General features: G+C 48.7%; 1 protein-coding gene across 2 annotated transcripts; it reads right to left on the minus strand.

Moving 5' to 3' along the window:
* Positions 1–3,053: 3,053 nt before the first annotated feature.
* LOC144932211 (uncharacterized) lies at positions 3,054–11,729 on the minus strand. Of its 2 annotated transcripts, none has more exons than XM_078856160.1 (2): positions 11,502–11,729; positions 3,054–7,133 (listed from the first exon to the last, which is right to left on the minus strand). In XM_078856160.1, exon 2 carries the CDS (start codon positions 7,078–7,080, stop codon positions 6,184–6,186), a length of 897 nt encoding a protein of 298 aa, XP_078712286.1. In that variant the 5' UTR covers positions 7,081–7,133; positions 11,502–11,729; the 3' UTR covers positions 3,054–6,183. The 2 variants fall into 2 exon arrangements, with proteins under 2 accessions (XP_078712286.1, XP_078712287.1); XM_078856161.1 differs by lacking the exon at positions 11,502–11,729 and adding an exon at positions 11,045–11,255.
* Between the last annotated feature and the right edge of the window lie 1,529 nt (positions 11,730–13,258).

The following is a 13,258-nucleotide window of genomic DNA, read 5'->3' on the forward strand; positions in this document are numbered from 1 at the left end:
TATGACATTTTCAGACGTGGGAGAGCTTCATCCAGCAGCGAATTGAACCATGGCTGATGATGATGATCATCATCTGTGAAGAAGAGCATTATAACTCATCGGATTCCTCCAGTATAAATACATCTTCTGATTCTACTTCTGGTAACGAACCATAATTATTTCAGAGACACTGTGTCAGTGCTGTTGCGATCTTGTACTTGATTCTGGGTTTAAACCTAAAACAAAAACATTTATTTGACAAGGTAAGGCCCACTGAGCTATACAGCTCTTTTCTCAGAAGCGACCTGGTCACAAATGAGAGCCAAACGAAGGGGCTTGTCACGTGGAAATTGAGAGCAGCCATATACTCCAAACGCACGTTTCTAAATGTTGAGAGGAAAACTGGAGAAGTCGGATAAAAGTTAACGTGACCACAGGGAGAGCTACATGCAAACTCCAAATATACAGGCGCCAGGGTCGGGATCGAACCCACGGACCTCCTGCATACCAGCTGAGGTAGTTAACATCTCGCCACTGCGACGCCTTTGCATAGCGTGATTATGATGATAGACAATGAGGGCTTGAGTTCTTGTTGGACACAGAATCAGCATCTTTATTTGTACTGGAGGAAACCGATGAGCTTTAAAGTTATTTTTAAAATCCTTTATATTAAGTTCACTTGCTTGCTTGCGCGCTTACGACCGTGCACATCTTTCGGTCATTTTTTTACCCACTTCCCGTGATCCAATCGAGCTGACATTTTCCACACAGACTCGTTGTGCGTGACAATTAATTTTCGTGAAAATGTTTTTCGAAAATTTTACACTTTTTAGGATTTTTTTAAAATATTTAATTACCAATTTCTTAATGGTGGCAGCCAATCATCTGGCCCATAGGTGGCAGCCATCTCAAGCCAGAGGACGAGATGACTCTAGCCGCCACGCATATAAAGGATTTATAGTGAAAAACTTTGTTTTTACGGGTAAATTTTTTCGTGATAAGACTCATGTTGGTTATGAGAGAATGGGGAGAGCATTTACTGTCTCTGATTATGTCAGCCGTTTCTTTTTTGCAGAAAATTTTTCACTTTTCTAAATTTGGGTCACAGCATTCGACTCTCGCGAATCTTGGCGCTACAGAGCCATTAGTGTTTGTCTTACGGCCAACATAAAGCTTGGCTCAATAAATACATTTGTTGCAATACTTTATACTATTCATAATAAAGAATTAATGTAATAATATCCACTCAACATAACCCCGTCGTAAGGAATGTTTTTTTATGAGGAGCCTAATTTGGAATTCAAGCCAATTCCCATGATTGTCATAATAGTTATTTTCATTGGCATCATCACCATGATCATCATCATTATCATGGGCAGCGACAGCTGCAACAACATTGCGAGCAACGAGCACCAACACTACCACCAACAGTACCCGAGCCGTTATCACTACCACCACCACCATTAACATCACCAGTATCAGCAGCATTATCTCCAGCATCATAACCAACACCATTAATACCATCATAATTCTCATCATCACCGACATCACCATAATCACCGACATCATCATCATGATCATCAGCATTATCACATGAATGAGTTGACATCACAGAAGTCACCAGTGGTTGGCTCTATGGGCCCTGGTATCACGACGTGAAAACACGGCAATGTAACGTGAATTTGAACGTTTGCCTCCCCTTCCTCGGCAACACAAGGCAGCGCTGATCCGGTGAAGTGAGGAGCTTCCACGGATTTCCGCTCTGTGCCTGTGGAAGGAGCTCCGTTCTCTCTCGTCTTGCCGAGCAAAAGCAGGCGGTGCAGTGACCTAAATAGACACTTGCAGACACCGAGTGGCTCCCTGTACATAACCAACCGAGAACTCACGTAATCATCATTGCCCCAAAAGCGCTGCATTATCAGAATCCTGACAACTCTGTCATCATCATCATCCTGGGAACCTGCATCACCATCCGCATGTTTCCTTCTCCTCTTTACTTTTCATCCTTGCCCTCCTCACCTTTACCATCATCATCATCACAGTCTTATAAGAATCGCATCACCTTGTGTTGGAGAACAATCTCTAGACGACAATATGACATTGTCTCTTCAATTGCCTCTTATTCGCACTAGGTGGTACACCGTCACATGTTCTGCGATATAGGTGGCTGTCATGTTTACAATATATAACTACAAATCCTGGTAAAGCTGGAATTTAACCAAATTAAGTGAAAACATGTGTGCGCAGTCATCAGTGGCCATGCTGAGCCCATAAACCCACCCCACTTTCATCACGAGTGGACGAGACTCAGATTCAAACTCTGGATCTCGGCGGTTGGCGCGGGCTTATTTGCAACCCCCGACACGGCCACGACCGAGTCTCACGAGGCACCCGTCTAGATGTTTGTTTCGTGCTCGCTGTTGGCGACCCGACGTGCAAAAATCATCCGCACACGAGCTTGGGAGCCAGCCGCGGTACTTTCGCCGTGCATCAGGAGCTAAGCGACCCCATTGGCAGCGGTGACCGTTGAGGAATCTCACGCGTTCGTCTCGCGCGCGCCGTTCCAAGCGACGCGGGGCCACTCCTGCGCCTAATTATCATCCGAGCCGTGTTGCTAGCCACAAGGATCGCCACCTGTTCTGGTTTTCCCAGGATCGTTCTTCTCTTTGAGGTCGCTGTCCTGGGATATCTGTAAATTGTCCAGGGAGATGAAAAGTACCCGTCTCTTTTTATTAGCTGCGTGGTAATAAAAATGATATACCACTCAAGATAATGCATTTGCATGTAGCTCTCTGAGATATTATTCTTGTTATATGTCTCAGGGTTTCTGTACTTCACAGGTGGCAACCCTGCCAGGGCCAGTGGTGGTGGTGGTGGAGAGAGTGTTTTGACCCCATCGAATTTTGATGCCAGGGTCACAATACTACATATAATTTGTACCATGGCGTACTAATTCTACTGCAGACATATTTTCACGAGCCCTCTCACAATACAAATGAGCATTGACGCTGTGGACTGTTTAAAATCTTCGAGCGATATTGTTTAATAACATCTGCAAAAACGGTTTTGGGGACAAAAATAGAATCGGCTGTAGCATTCTCACTGTGACTCCCGCAAACCCGAGTGATGCCGTGCTGATGTCATATGAGTGGACACAACACACCAAAGAGGTATCACAGCAACTGTCACAAATAGTGTGTCGACAAAATTCATGTGTAGACGTAATCATCGGCATCACCAGTAGCAGCATGATGATCATCATCATCATCATCAAAATCGGCATCATTGTCATCAGCATCAGTGGTATAGCATGATTGGCATGGACCCTGGTGCAAGGAATTAAATGGGGGGGGGGGGGGGGGCTATCCAATTCACCCTTCGTCTTCATAGCTTGGCGTCTGGGCCTCTCGGGTCCTTGTTGGGCCCCAATACAACCTGCATACTCGACGGCTACACCACAGATCAGCTTCGTCAGCATCATCATCAAAACCCTCGCGCTCATCGCCATTGAAACTCTTATCGTTCAGGGTGACCGTGTAAGTTCGTACAATATGGTGCACTTTGTTGTGCTTTAAGGAATAAATATTGACGGTGCTGTACATGTGTTTACAGGTAGATTAAAAATCCCCGCTACCGGAGTGGAACACTCACCGCCCGGCGTTTCATTGCCGCCGTTGCGAATCGTACAAACGCTCAACGAAACCGTACAGTCGGTAAAAGGCTGCAAGTCAAAAGTGCATATTTACCCTACGGTTGAAAAGAAAAAAAGATTTGTTACAAATCCAACCACACGCAAACCCCCCCCCCCCCATCATCGCTTGATATAAAAACAACAGGTGCATAAACATCGAGATGCACACTTATCCCGACCGGCGATTGTGATGTTGAGATTCACCGAAAGTTTCGGAGTTAAATATTGGTGACCGGGGGTTGGTGGGTCATACCGAGATCAGTATATGTGTGAGAGGTGCACGTCGCGAGACGACGAGGTGGTGAAGGGAGCATAGCAAGTGAGCTGCCAAACGATCCGTGCGGGATTGTGGGTGCTATCTGCCCATGTATGAGGCATGGGTTTTGTCCGGGAACTTTAAAGGTTTCCAGTAAGGATTAGTCTAAATATCCCCATGTGGCAGGGCCCTCCTGAAAGTGAGTCTTTAGACTCAGTGAAGCTTTGCTGAACAGAAAATGGACATTGCACTGCCATCATTATTATTGCTGCTGCTGCTGCATTGTAATCGCTGTTGTTGTTGGAAGTAGCATGTGAGGTGCGAGGAAGTGTGGGATGACGCACACGCCACCCCGGAGGGAATAATGGGCACCGCTGATGCCTGCGTCAGCAGACAACAGCAGGTGTCCCAACACTGGTTGTGGCCATGTGTGGTAGTAGTGGTGGTGGTGGTGGTTGTGTCGGTGGTGGGGAGCGGTTGTGCAGCGGTTAGCGCGCTGTGCTGTGAACGCGGTGACCTGAGTTTGATTCCCGCTAACGGCCAAACCCATTGACGAATATCTGAACCGGTTCTGGGCCTCCCCTAGGTCGACTCAGCCTCAAATGAGTACCTGATACAGTTTATAAACATCAGCACTGGGAAGGCAAAGTGGGTCGGGCATCGTGCTGGCCACCCACCCCCTCGCGTGCCAGCTTTAGTAAGTGCACATTAACAGCACTTTCCCCAACAGTCTGCGAAGGCTATACGGGGGATATTTGTCTTTCTTGCGTATATACATTACTGTAGTTGCACGTGTGCTACGATTAATCGGGAAAGCAGGTGTGCACTACCAGGCGCAGGTCAGATATCACTGATGTTGGCTGTGAGCAGGAATCCAACTCGGGTCACCAGGTTCGTAGCGCAGCGCAGGGCGCCAACCGTTGCACTACCGCTTCACAGCGACGATCAGCGTGCCTTGTGGCACGGGCCGCGCATGTCCGCGATTGTTTTGACGTTACCGATTGCTCAATGGTTTAGAAGGAACATTGCGTCATCAATTATTTTCCATACGCTCGTCTAATCTGATTGCAGCGTTACTGTCATGATTACCTTAAGTTATTGCTCGACTGGGGGGACCAGCTGTGCTGTGATCTGTGTGCTGCTCTCGTCACATTGACCCGAGCTACTGACCCCAGAACTTCCCCATCGTCGTCGTCGTTGTTCGTGAATCGTTATCAATAACAAAACAACAACGGACGTAATGATAGAGAGTAATCAGCTCGCACGTGTGGCAAGCATCGGTAATCTGATCACATACTGAAACAAACTAAGTTACAATAAATACATTATCTGGTGGTGCTGAAACTGCACTGTCAGTGGTGCACAAGCACAACTAACAGAAACAAACATATATACGACAGACGACACTTCGAGAAATGGACCCGTGCTTATGCAGAAGGGCCATTTGTCAGAAACGTCGCCTATTGTAATTTGGGGCATTGTTATTGACGAATGTGGTGAGTTTTTAAGCAATAATGAAGGTTCATCGATACCCAACAATCATTGTTGGGGGTGTAATACTGCTATCGGTGCATCGGTCAATATTGATTGTTAAGCTCGCAACGCATGTATGGAATTCCGTGTGTAAGAACCAACGCTTCTTGAGTCATTCATCTTCTATGCAATTGGGTCACGTCAACCCTGCAGCCACTGGAGACGCTGCCATTCACAGCTGTGTCAAGGATGTTCCTTAAATCGCTACGAGGGGGATTAGGAATATATATTAGCAAGCCCCTGTCACGGCAATGTTTCATTTCAACTTACTGGATTGATCTGGACCACCAACAGACATAAGGAGTGCCCGAATTGCCCGTGAAAGTCGAGAGACTCGTTCGCCAGAAGTTGGTGACACCTGCCCGGCGGCGGTCTGTGCAAGGACACGCCTGTCCCACGTCAGCCCCGAAACACCGCTCCTGTGCCAGCCACGTAGCAATCCACATCCCCAGCCATTCGACGAATTGTCACGACGCCATTTCACAAATCAATTCATGAAATCCTCCTTTTTCATCTCGTTTTGACTGCCTCACTTTCTCTGTTTGCCGTTTGTTCCCGTCTGTGTTTTTTTTGCACAGTTTTCTTTGCTCAATTACCCTATGTATTAAATTTGCATATTACTTGCATACATCATAAATAATAGATTCTCACTCGCGTGACTCAAAGCGTGCATCACAAGCGCGAAAATAAACTCTCGTCAACCAATCGGTGACGCACAATCCCCTTACATCCCTTCGTCGCTGGCGTGCCCGGCGCTGTGCGTGCCGTTCTTCAATATGCCGTGATGCACCACGCCGCACTCGTCGCTATTGCCCCCGCCTCCGTCGTCGTCGCCGTCCCCGCCGTCCTCCGCCGCCGCCGCCGCCGCCGCGTTCAGGCTGTTGGCCTCCTCGGCGCCGTCGCCCACCAGCAGCACGCCGGGGGCGACGCACGGCGGGCCCTTGCACGGGTTGTGGTCGTACGAGATGACCTTGAGGCGCGTGAGCCGCTCCAGGCTGGGGAACTCCGAGATGCGGTTGCGGTCCACGTCGATGATCTCCAGCAGCTCCATGCGCAGCAGCACGTCGGGAAACTCCTCGAAGCGGTTGCCGTAGAGCCAGAGGCCCCTCAGGCTCGCCAGCCGGCGCAGCTCCCGCGGCAGCGCCTTCAGACGGTTGTCGCCCACCTGCAGTGACCGAAGCTGCGGCAGCTCCCAGAGCACCGGCGGCAGGTGGCGCAGGTAGTTCCCCTCGAGCCACAGCGCCTTGAGGTTGACGAGGCTGCGCATCTCGTCCGGCAGGTCCTGCAGGAGGTTGCTGCCCAGGTAGAGGCGGCACAGCTCGGTGAGGCGGCACAGCACCGGCGGGAACTCCTCGAACTTGTTGAAGTCGAGCGCCAGGATGCGCAGCGAGCTCAGGAAGCCGAACTCCTCAGGCAGCTCGCGCAGGCGGTTGTTGCTCAGGTAGAGCTTCACGATGTGGCCCAGAGCGCAGAGCTGCGGCGGCGCGCGCCGAATCTTGCGCCCGCTCATGTCGAGCATGAGGTCCGAGGTGATGTCCTCCTCGTCCACGGAGGCGTAGCGCTGGCCACCGCCGCACGCCAGCAGAGACGCCTTGCGCACCGCGCCGCCCATCGCCGTCATGGCCGGGGGCCGAGCGCGTGCGCGGCTCACCCCGGCGGCGGCACGCGGGCGAGCTGTGCACGGGATGACAGAGAAGCGGACGGGGAACGTAGAGTGAATAAAGTTGGCCCTAACTACAAACTCCCAAAGCGGTGGTGCCTCGTGAGGTTGAGCAGTAAAAGTGGGAAGAGCATTTGTCAATCCAGGTCCTGGAAGTTAATCTGCTTTACTAGTTCCACGCTTTAGAGCCCTTGCAAGGGTCTCAATGTGTCTCAAACTAGATTTGAATCTTTCGTGACTGCAAGGATTCATATTCTTAGGTTTTTTCGGTAAAGTCACGTAGGTAAAAAAAAAAATTAATAAAAGTAAAATAAAAAAGTAAAATAAAAAAAGTAAAATAAAAATAAATCTTTTATTTTTGTTTAACTTTTATTAATTAAATTTTTTTTACCTACGTGACTTTACCGAAAAAACCTAAGAATGTGTCTCAAACTCCCTACGATATGACCCAAGAGTAAGATAAACACCAGATTAGAAAGTGGTTCTGTCCACCACGATGCTCCACATGCATCGGAAAGTAGTGTTACACAGCTACAGACATTTCAGAGTTTTGGCTTGGCTAATGTTGTACAGCTTTTTTGTATTTACCGCACGAGGCTCTGTTATTGTTGTAACCCGCGACCTGCTTTGAAAAAGAGACCTCGTTCTCAATCGGCTATCATCACAATTAGCCATGATCCACCCGCTGCTGGATCAAGACCTCTCCAAGCTGCCCCCAAGGTCGTGATGGATTCTTGTCGTGTTCGTGCTGTTGGCATTAGGCCTCGTCCCGGGGGCTGACTGGCAGATGTGCTTAGGGTTAGAGACATGGCGAGTGTCCGGTTGGCTACCGTATATGACAGGTAATACGGCAGGTAGGGCAATGAGACACGTAGGCAGGTAGGTACGTAGGTATGCAGAATTACGTAACATTTAAGTTGGGGGGGTATTCCTTATTGAAGCTAGCCAAATCGAGCCACGAGGCATCAGGTTCTCTAGAGACGAGTTGTCATGGTTGCACTGGGCATATGTTTACTGCGGTACAGTGCCGTGTTCATGGAGGGAGTTGACGGCGGGCCTGCTGCGTGCAGCCCGCACACCACGGGGACACAATGGCCAACCCTGCCACGTGGTCGCGTCCGTCGCACATCACGGGACACAATGGCCAACACCGCCACGTGATCGCGTAAGTCGCACAGCCCCCCTTCCCTCCCCATCAACAGCGGACAACGGCGGCTCACTAATTCGGGGGTTAAACGCCGAATGTCTCTCAAATTCCGTGGTCTGTGCAAGGACACGCCTATTCAGACGTGCCCTTTCCCCATAAATCCAAAAGTAAAAAAAACAGTCTCTTTACACCTTCATTTATTTTACTCATTTGTATTTACCGCTTTTACCTTTCTTATGCCATTCGTTGTGCGCGGTTGCAATTAACTTTGCTCAGCGGGCGTGGCAGGTTTCTGCCTTTATTCCTGTTGCTCCACGTCACCTGCACCGTTCCCGTTCCGCTGTTAATGTGCACCGGGGCCGACGTTTATTAAGGGCGATATTGACACATACAATAAAGATTGATTGATGAAATGCCCAGTCTGGGGATGGAAACGGTGCATCTGTTGAGAATCGTGCTTGTCTTTTGTATCATGTACGCTTGAACCGCACGACTGACCGGCGCGGTGAAGTATGGTCAAACAATGCCCATGAGTGACGCAGCGTGGGCAGGCCCTTATCCAGAAATTGATTGGCAAAGAGCTGACAATTATTATGTTCAACGTTATTATACCACGATGGGTTATCCCTCCAGCACCCGACGGGATTGTCGCGTTTACAAGCATGTTATTTATACGTGCCCAACGTATTGATAAGCTTTTGACCAATAAATCGGGCGGTTTAAGACTTTTTACGAGCCGTGGGATGGCAGAGAAGTGGACGGAGAACGGAAAATGAAAAGGGGGCCCAAACCCCAGACCAGTGGTGCCTGGTGAGGTTGAACAGAAAAAGTGAAAATAGGTCCAGTTATGTATGTGCAACTTCTTTCGCGCCGTACGTAGCCGACAGTGCTAATCGGAGGTGCGGGAAAGTTTTTCTGCTTTACTCGTCGTCACATTTTCAAAATATATATAAGATTTATACGTGCCCAATGTATTGATCAGATTTGGACCAATACATCGTTGGCTTAAGACTTTCCATGATTGCATTAAACACCAACATATGGCGACGTTTCGCTGAAACTGCTTCGAGCTTCTTCAGGTAGCGCACCCAGGAATGTTGGCATTACACTGCAGTATGTACTGTACAGTGTTAGGTGGCCTAAACCCCAAACAAACACGCGTCATCATCAAATTGACTAGGCAAAAGCTATTTTTAAGTTAATTGTCCAAGGGTTGTAACTCATCCCTACCATGAGAATGTGACATTTCCACAACTGGCTCCCAAATAATAATAGCAACGTCCAGCCAACGTTGGTATGCAGCTGGAATCGTTGGACCAACATTGGTCCAACGTTCCATATTTACTGTGTATGTGCTGTAAACCCCCCTAACGCTAATGCAGTACTGTAACCACGAGACCGCTAACGTGGTTTATTAAGTCATCATGGTATACTTTATAAAACAAAGCATGTTAAATTGATTTCAACATATACATATATAAATACCTAATAATAATAACAAGGCCATTACCGTTACTGAGTCTCAATGCTCTTATTCAGGAGGGTACTCCTACATTGAGATATTGGGCCAATTTAATTTTAACTTAATCAAAATTTGTTTAATTTTGTTCTGGCATGGAATGACTAAGCAAAATGTGTCGTCAATACCATCCACCACCATCCGACACAGCCAAACAAATGACAATGTCACGTCGTGTACAATCGTTTAGCAATGCGCCAATAATGTATTGTTTCAGCTCACTCGCAGTAAGTTGGAATAAACATTCTCACAAACAAATTTAGCAATTTGATGCGCAACGTTTCATTAGATACTGGTGTCAAACATCAGCACAAGATGTAGTAAGACAGAATAAAAAAAGATATACATGTCGAAGGAGTCCAAATAACTGAAGTTTCAAACTATAAATGTTTTGTTTCACGTCGGTGGAGGAATTCCGGACAACCCGAAGAAACCCCACCACGTGCGAGGGGAGAACACGTATTAAAGGATCGCTGTAGAGATAGGTTAGCGAACCCACTTGCAGCGTGATCCTCCAACCCTTGACTTCAAAGCCCCAAGGTGCACAAATACACTCACATCGCAAACATTCTCCCCAGGCTGGAACTGTTATAAAAGGCGTTAATTAAAACCGAATATGAACACGACTTTTAACATGAAAACACACAATTTCACAGCTACGAGATGTTAAAAGAAAACATTTCTCGCACGCCTCTAAAATGCAGTACAGCAAGTAGGTTACTAACCTATCCGTGCACAATTTTTCAGTCGTTATCTCCTCGTGTGGAGTGGGTATTCTCCGGTAACTCAAATTTACTGTTCATACTAATCTATACCTTGAGTTTCCTGGCTGGCTGCTGGCTGGGCTCCTCATCATCCCAATTGTAACTCTGTTTGTTCGTTCCCGCGGGCCGTTGCCACCGAACCTAGCTGGGTAACTGGCTCGCGGGGTTTCCCGTGTAAAAAAATCTCGAGTTGGATTGAAACGGCGGAAAAAGTTCGGAGGACGAATAATAACAGACAGCGACATCGCAGAGGTGGCAGTAACGCATGCAGATGCCTGGCCACGTTTCATTTCAAATGACTCGAACATTTCAACTTGTGCTCCGATTAATACCATTCTTTCGCCAGAATATTATTTTAATTCTCGAGAACATTAAAACATGAAATAACTTACAATGCAAATTCTCTCGGCAACGTGTTGCCTACAAGCTAGAGTAATATTATCAACAATTGTATACATAATGCGCGTTGGTTGGGCTTGTAAGAGTACCGCTTACCTTTGCAGAGGTTCTACCAGTAAGTTATTATTGCCACAGCTGTTGTGCGGCGGCTGCTGCTATTTTGTGTTGACGTTGGTGATGATGTCCATCACTTCATCTCACCTCTGCAGGACTCTCAACCCCGTAAGCCTCTGTGGCCGTAAGGACATCCTCAGTCAATCGAGTACGCAGGGGTCAGTTTAGTGTCTAATTACGCGCGGACACATCTGCGCCAGTGCACACTTTTGGATTACCAAGTTAAACACACGGGCAGTAAGTCAGTCTACACGCGTGTTGGGTGTCTAACTGTGTACACGTGTGTGTGTATAGACAAGTTAACTAGACTCTATGCTTTATCATTACGTTTAATGTTACACTTCTCAAAATGTGTGTTGTTCGAGACGCGTATTGTGTATGCGCTAATTTAGCAGATCGGTGTGCGTGTGTGTAATGTAGAGCGCGTCAGTTAACATACCACGATCATGTATGCAGGCTGTCTATCAATGAAAGAGTTAACGGATCGCTCGCTCAGTCACGCAAATAGGTGCTCGCAAACAACACTCGACACAGAGAGAGCCTTCCTGCCACTTGCAGAGACTCTGGTGCCCAGCCGGAGTGAGTGGCTGAGTGTGTGTGGAGAGAGCGTGCGGAGATTAGGAGTGGGGGTGTGTGTGTGTAGTGCGTATTGGGAGAGGAGGAGGAGAGGGGGGATGAGGAGGAGGAGGGGAGAATGTTATGTGAGTGTATGGGGGAAGGACGGCAGGAGGTGGGTACTTGTGCGTGGGGAGATGAGAGTTGGAGGTGTGTGTGAGTTGAGGAAGGAGTGGAGTGTGTGTATGTATGGGGAGAGGATGGGGCGGGGGGGGGTATGTTGAACTTCTTTCGCACCGTACGTGTATGTGTGTAAGTGTGGAGACGAGCGAAGGGTGTCACCGTGTGTGTGCGTTAGGTACTCGCTAACAGCACTTGCCCTAACAGTCTGCTACGACTATACGGGGGATCTGTGTCTTTTTTACGTTTGGAGAATTATTTTTTTTGGAGGGGGTTGGAGTGGGTGGTGCAGAGAGGAAAGTTGGGTGAGAGTGGGATGTTGTGGTGTCCACTGGTGTCAGAGGGTATCTCTGTGAGTTGGAGGGTCGTGTGGTGTGGGGGGGAGCGGTGGTGTAGCGGTTCGATTCCAGCTCACGGTCAACACCGGCGACGATTATCTGAACCAGTTCTGGGTCTCCCCTAGGTCGACTCAGCCTCAAATTAGTACCTGGTGCGGGCGTCTAAAAACATCGCCACTGGGGAGACAAAGGCGACCGGGCGTGATGTTAGCCACGCACCCCCTTCGCGTGCCGTGCCGGCCTTACTGGGGGGGTCTTTGGAGGGGGCTGGGTGTGTGGATGAGTTTGTGTACAGAGTGCGGAGGCTGTGGGCGAACCGTGGAAAATGTTTATGTGGCGATCGGTGTGTGTGTCTCTCTGTGTGTGCCTGTGTGTGTGTCTGTGTGTGTGTCTGCGTGTGTTTGTGTCTCTCTCTGTGTGTGTGCCTGTGTGTGTCTGCGTGTGTGTGCCTGTGTGTGTCTCTCTGTGTGTACCTGTGTGTGTGTCTGCGTGTGTGTCTGTGTGTGTCTGCGTGTGTGTGTGCGCGTATGTCTCTGTATCTCTCTGCGTGTGTCTGTCTGTGTGTGTCTGCGTATGTGTGTCTGTCTGTGTGTGCCTGTGTGTGTGTGTCTGTCTCTGGATGCGCGTGGTGGAGCGGTGGCGCAGTGGTTAGCGCGCTGCGCTATAAACCCGGCGGCCCGAGTTCGATTCCCACTCACGGCCAACACCAGTCACGATTATCTAAACCGGTTCTGGGCCTCCCCTAGGTCGACTCAGCCTGAAAATGAGTACCCGATGCGGTGTGTAGTAAACATCGCCATCGCGGTGCTGGCCACCCACCCACCCCCTGGTGGGTCGTGCCGGCCTTCAATGGTGCTCACAGCGCTTACCCCAGCAGTCTGTTACACAGGCTACACGGGAGATCTTTGTTTTTGTATGAATGAGTACGTATGTTGAACTTCTTTGGCAACGTACGTCGCCAACCGTGCTAATCGGAGTATAGAGTTATGTGTACGGTATCTGTGTGTGTGGTGTATCTGTATACATGCAGAGGTGTGCGTGTGTTTGTATATAGAGTATTGTATGGGCAGGATGTGAATGTGAGATGTAGTTGGGGCAGCATTAGGAGAGTGTGTGAGAGAGA

Source organism: Lampetra fluviatilis, chromosome 5, assembly GCF_964198595.1.
Source record: "Lampetra fluviatilis chromosome 5, kcLamFluv1.1, whole genome shotgun sequence".
Lineage (NCBI taxonomy): Eukaryota > Metazoa > Chordata > Hyperoartia > Petromyzontiformes > Petromyzontidae > Lampetra > Lampetra fluviatilis.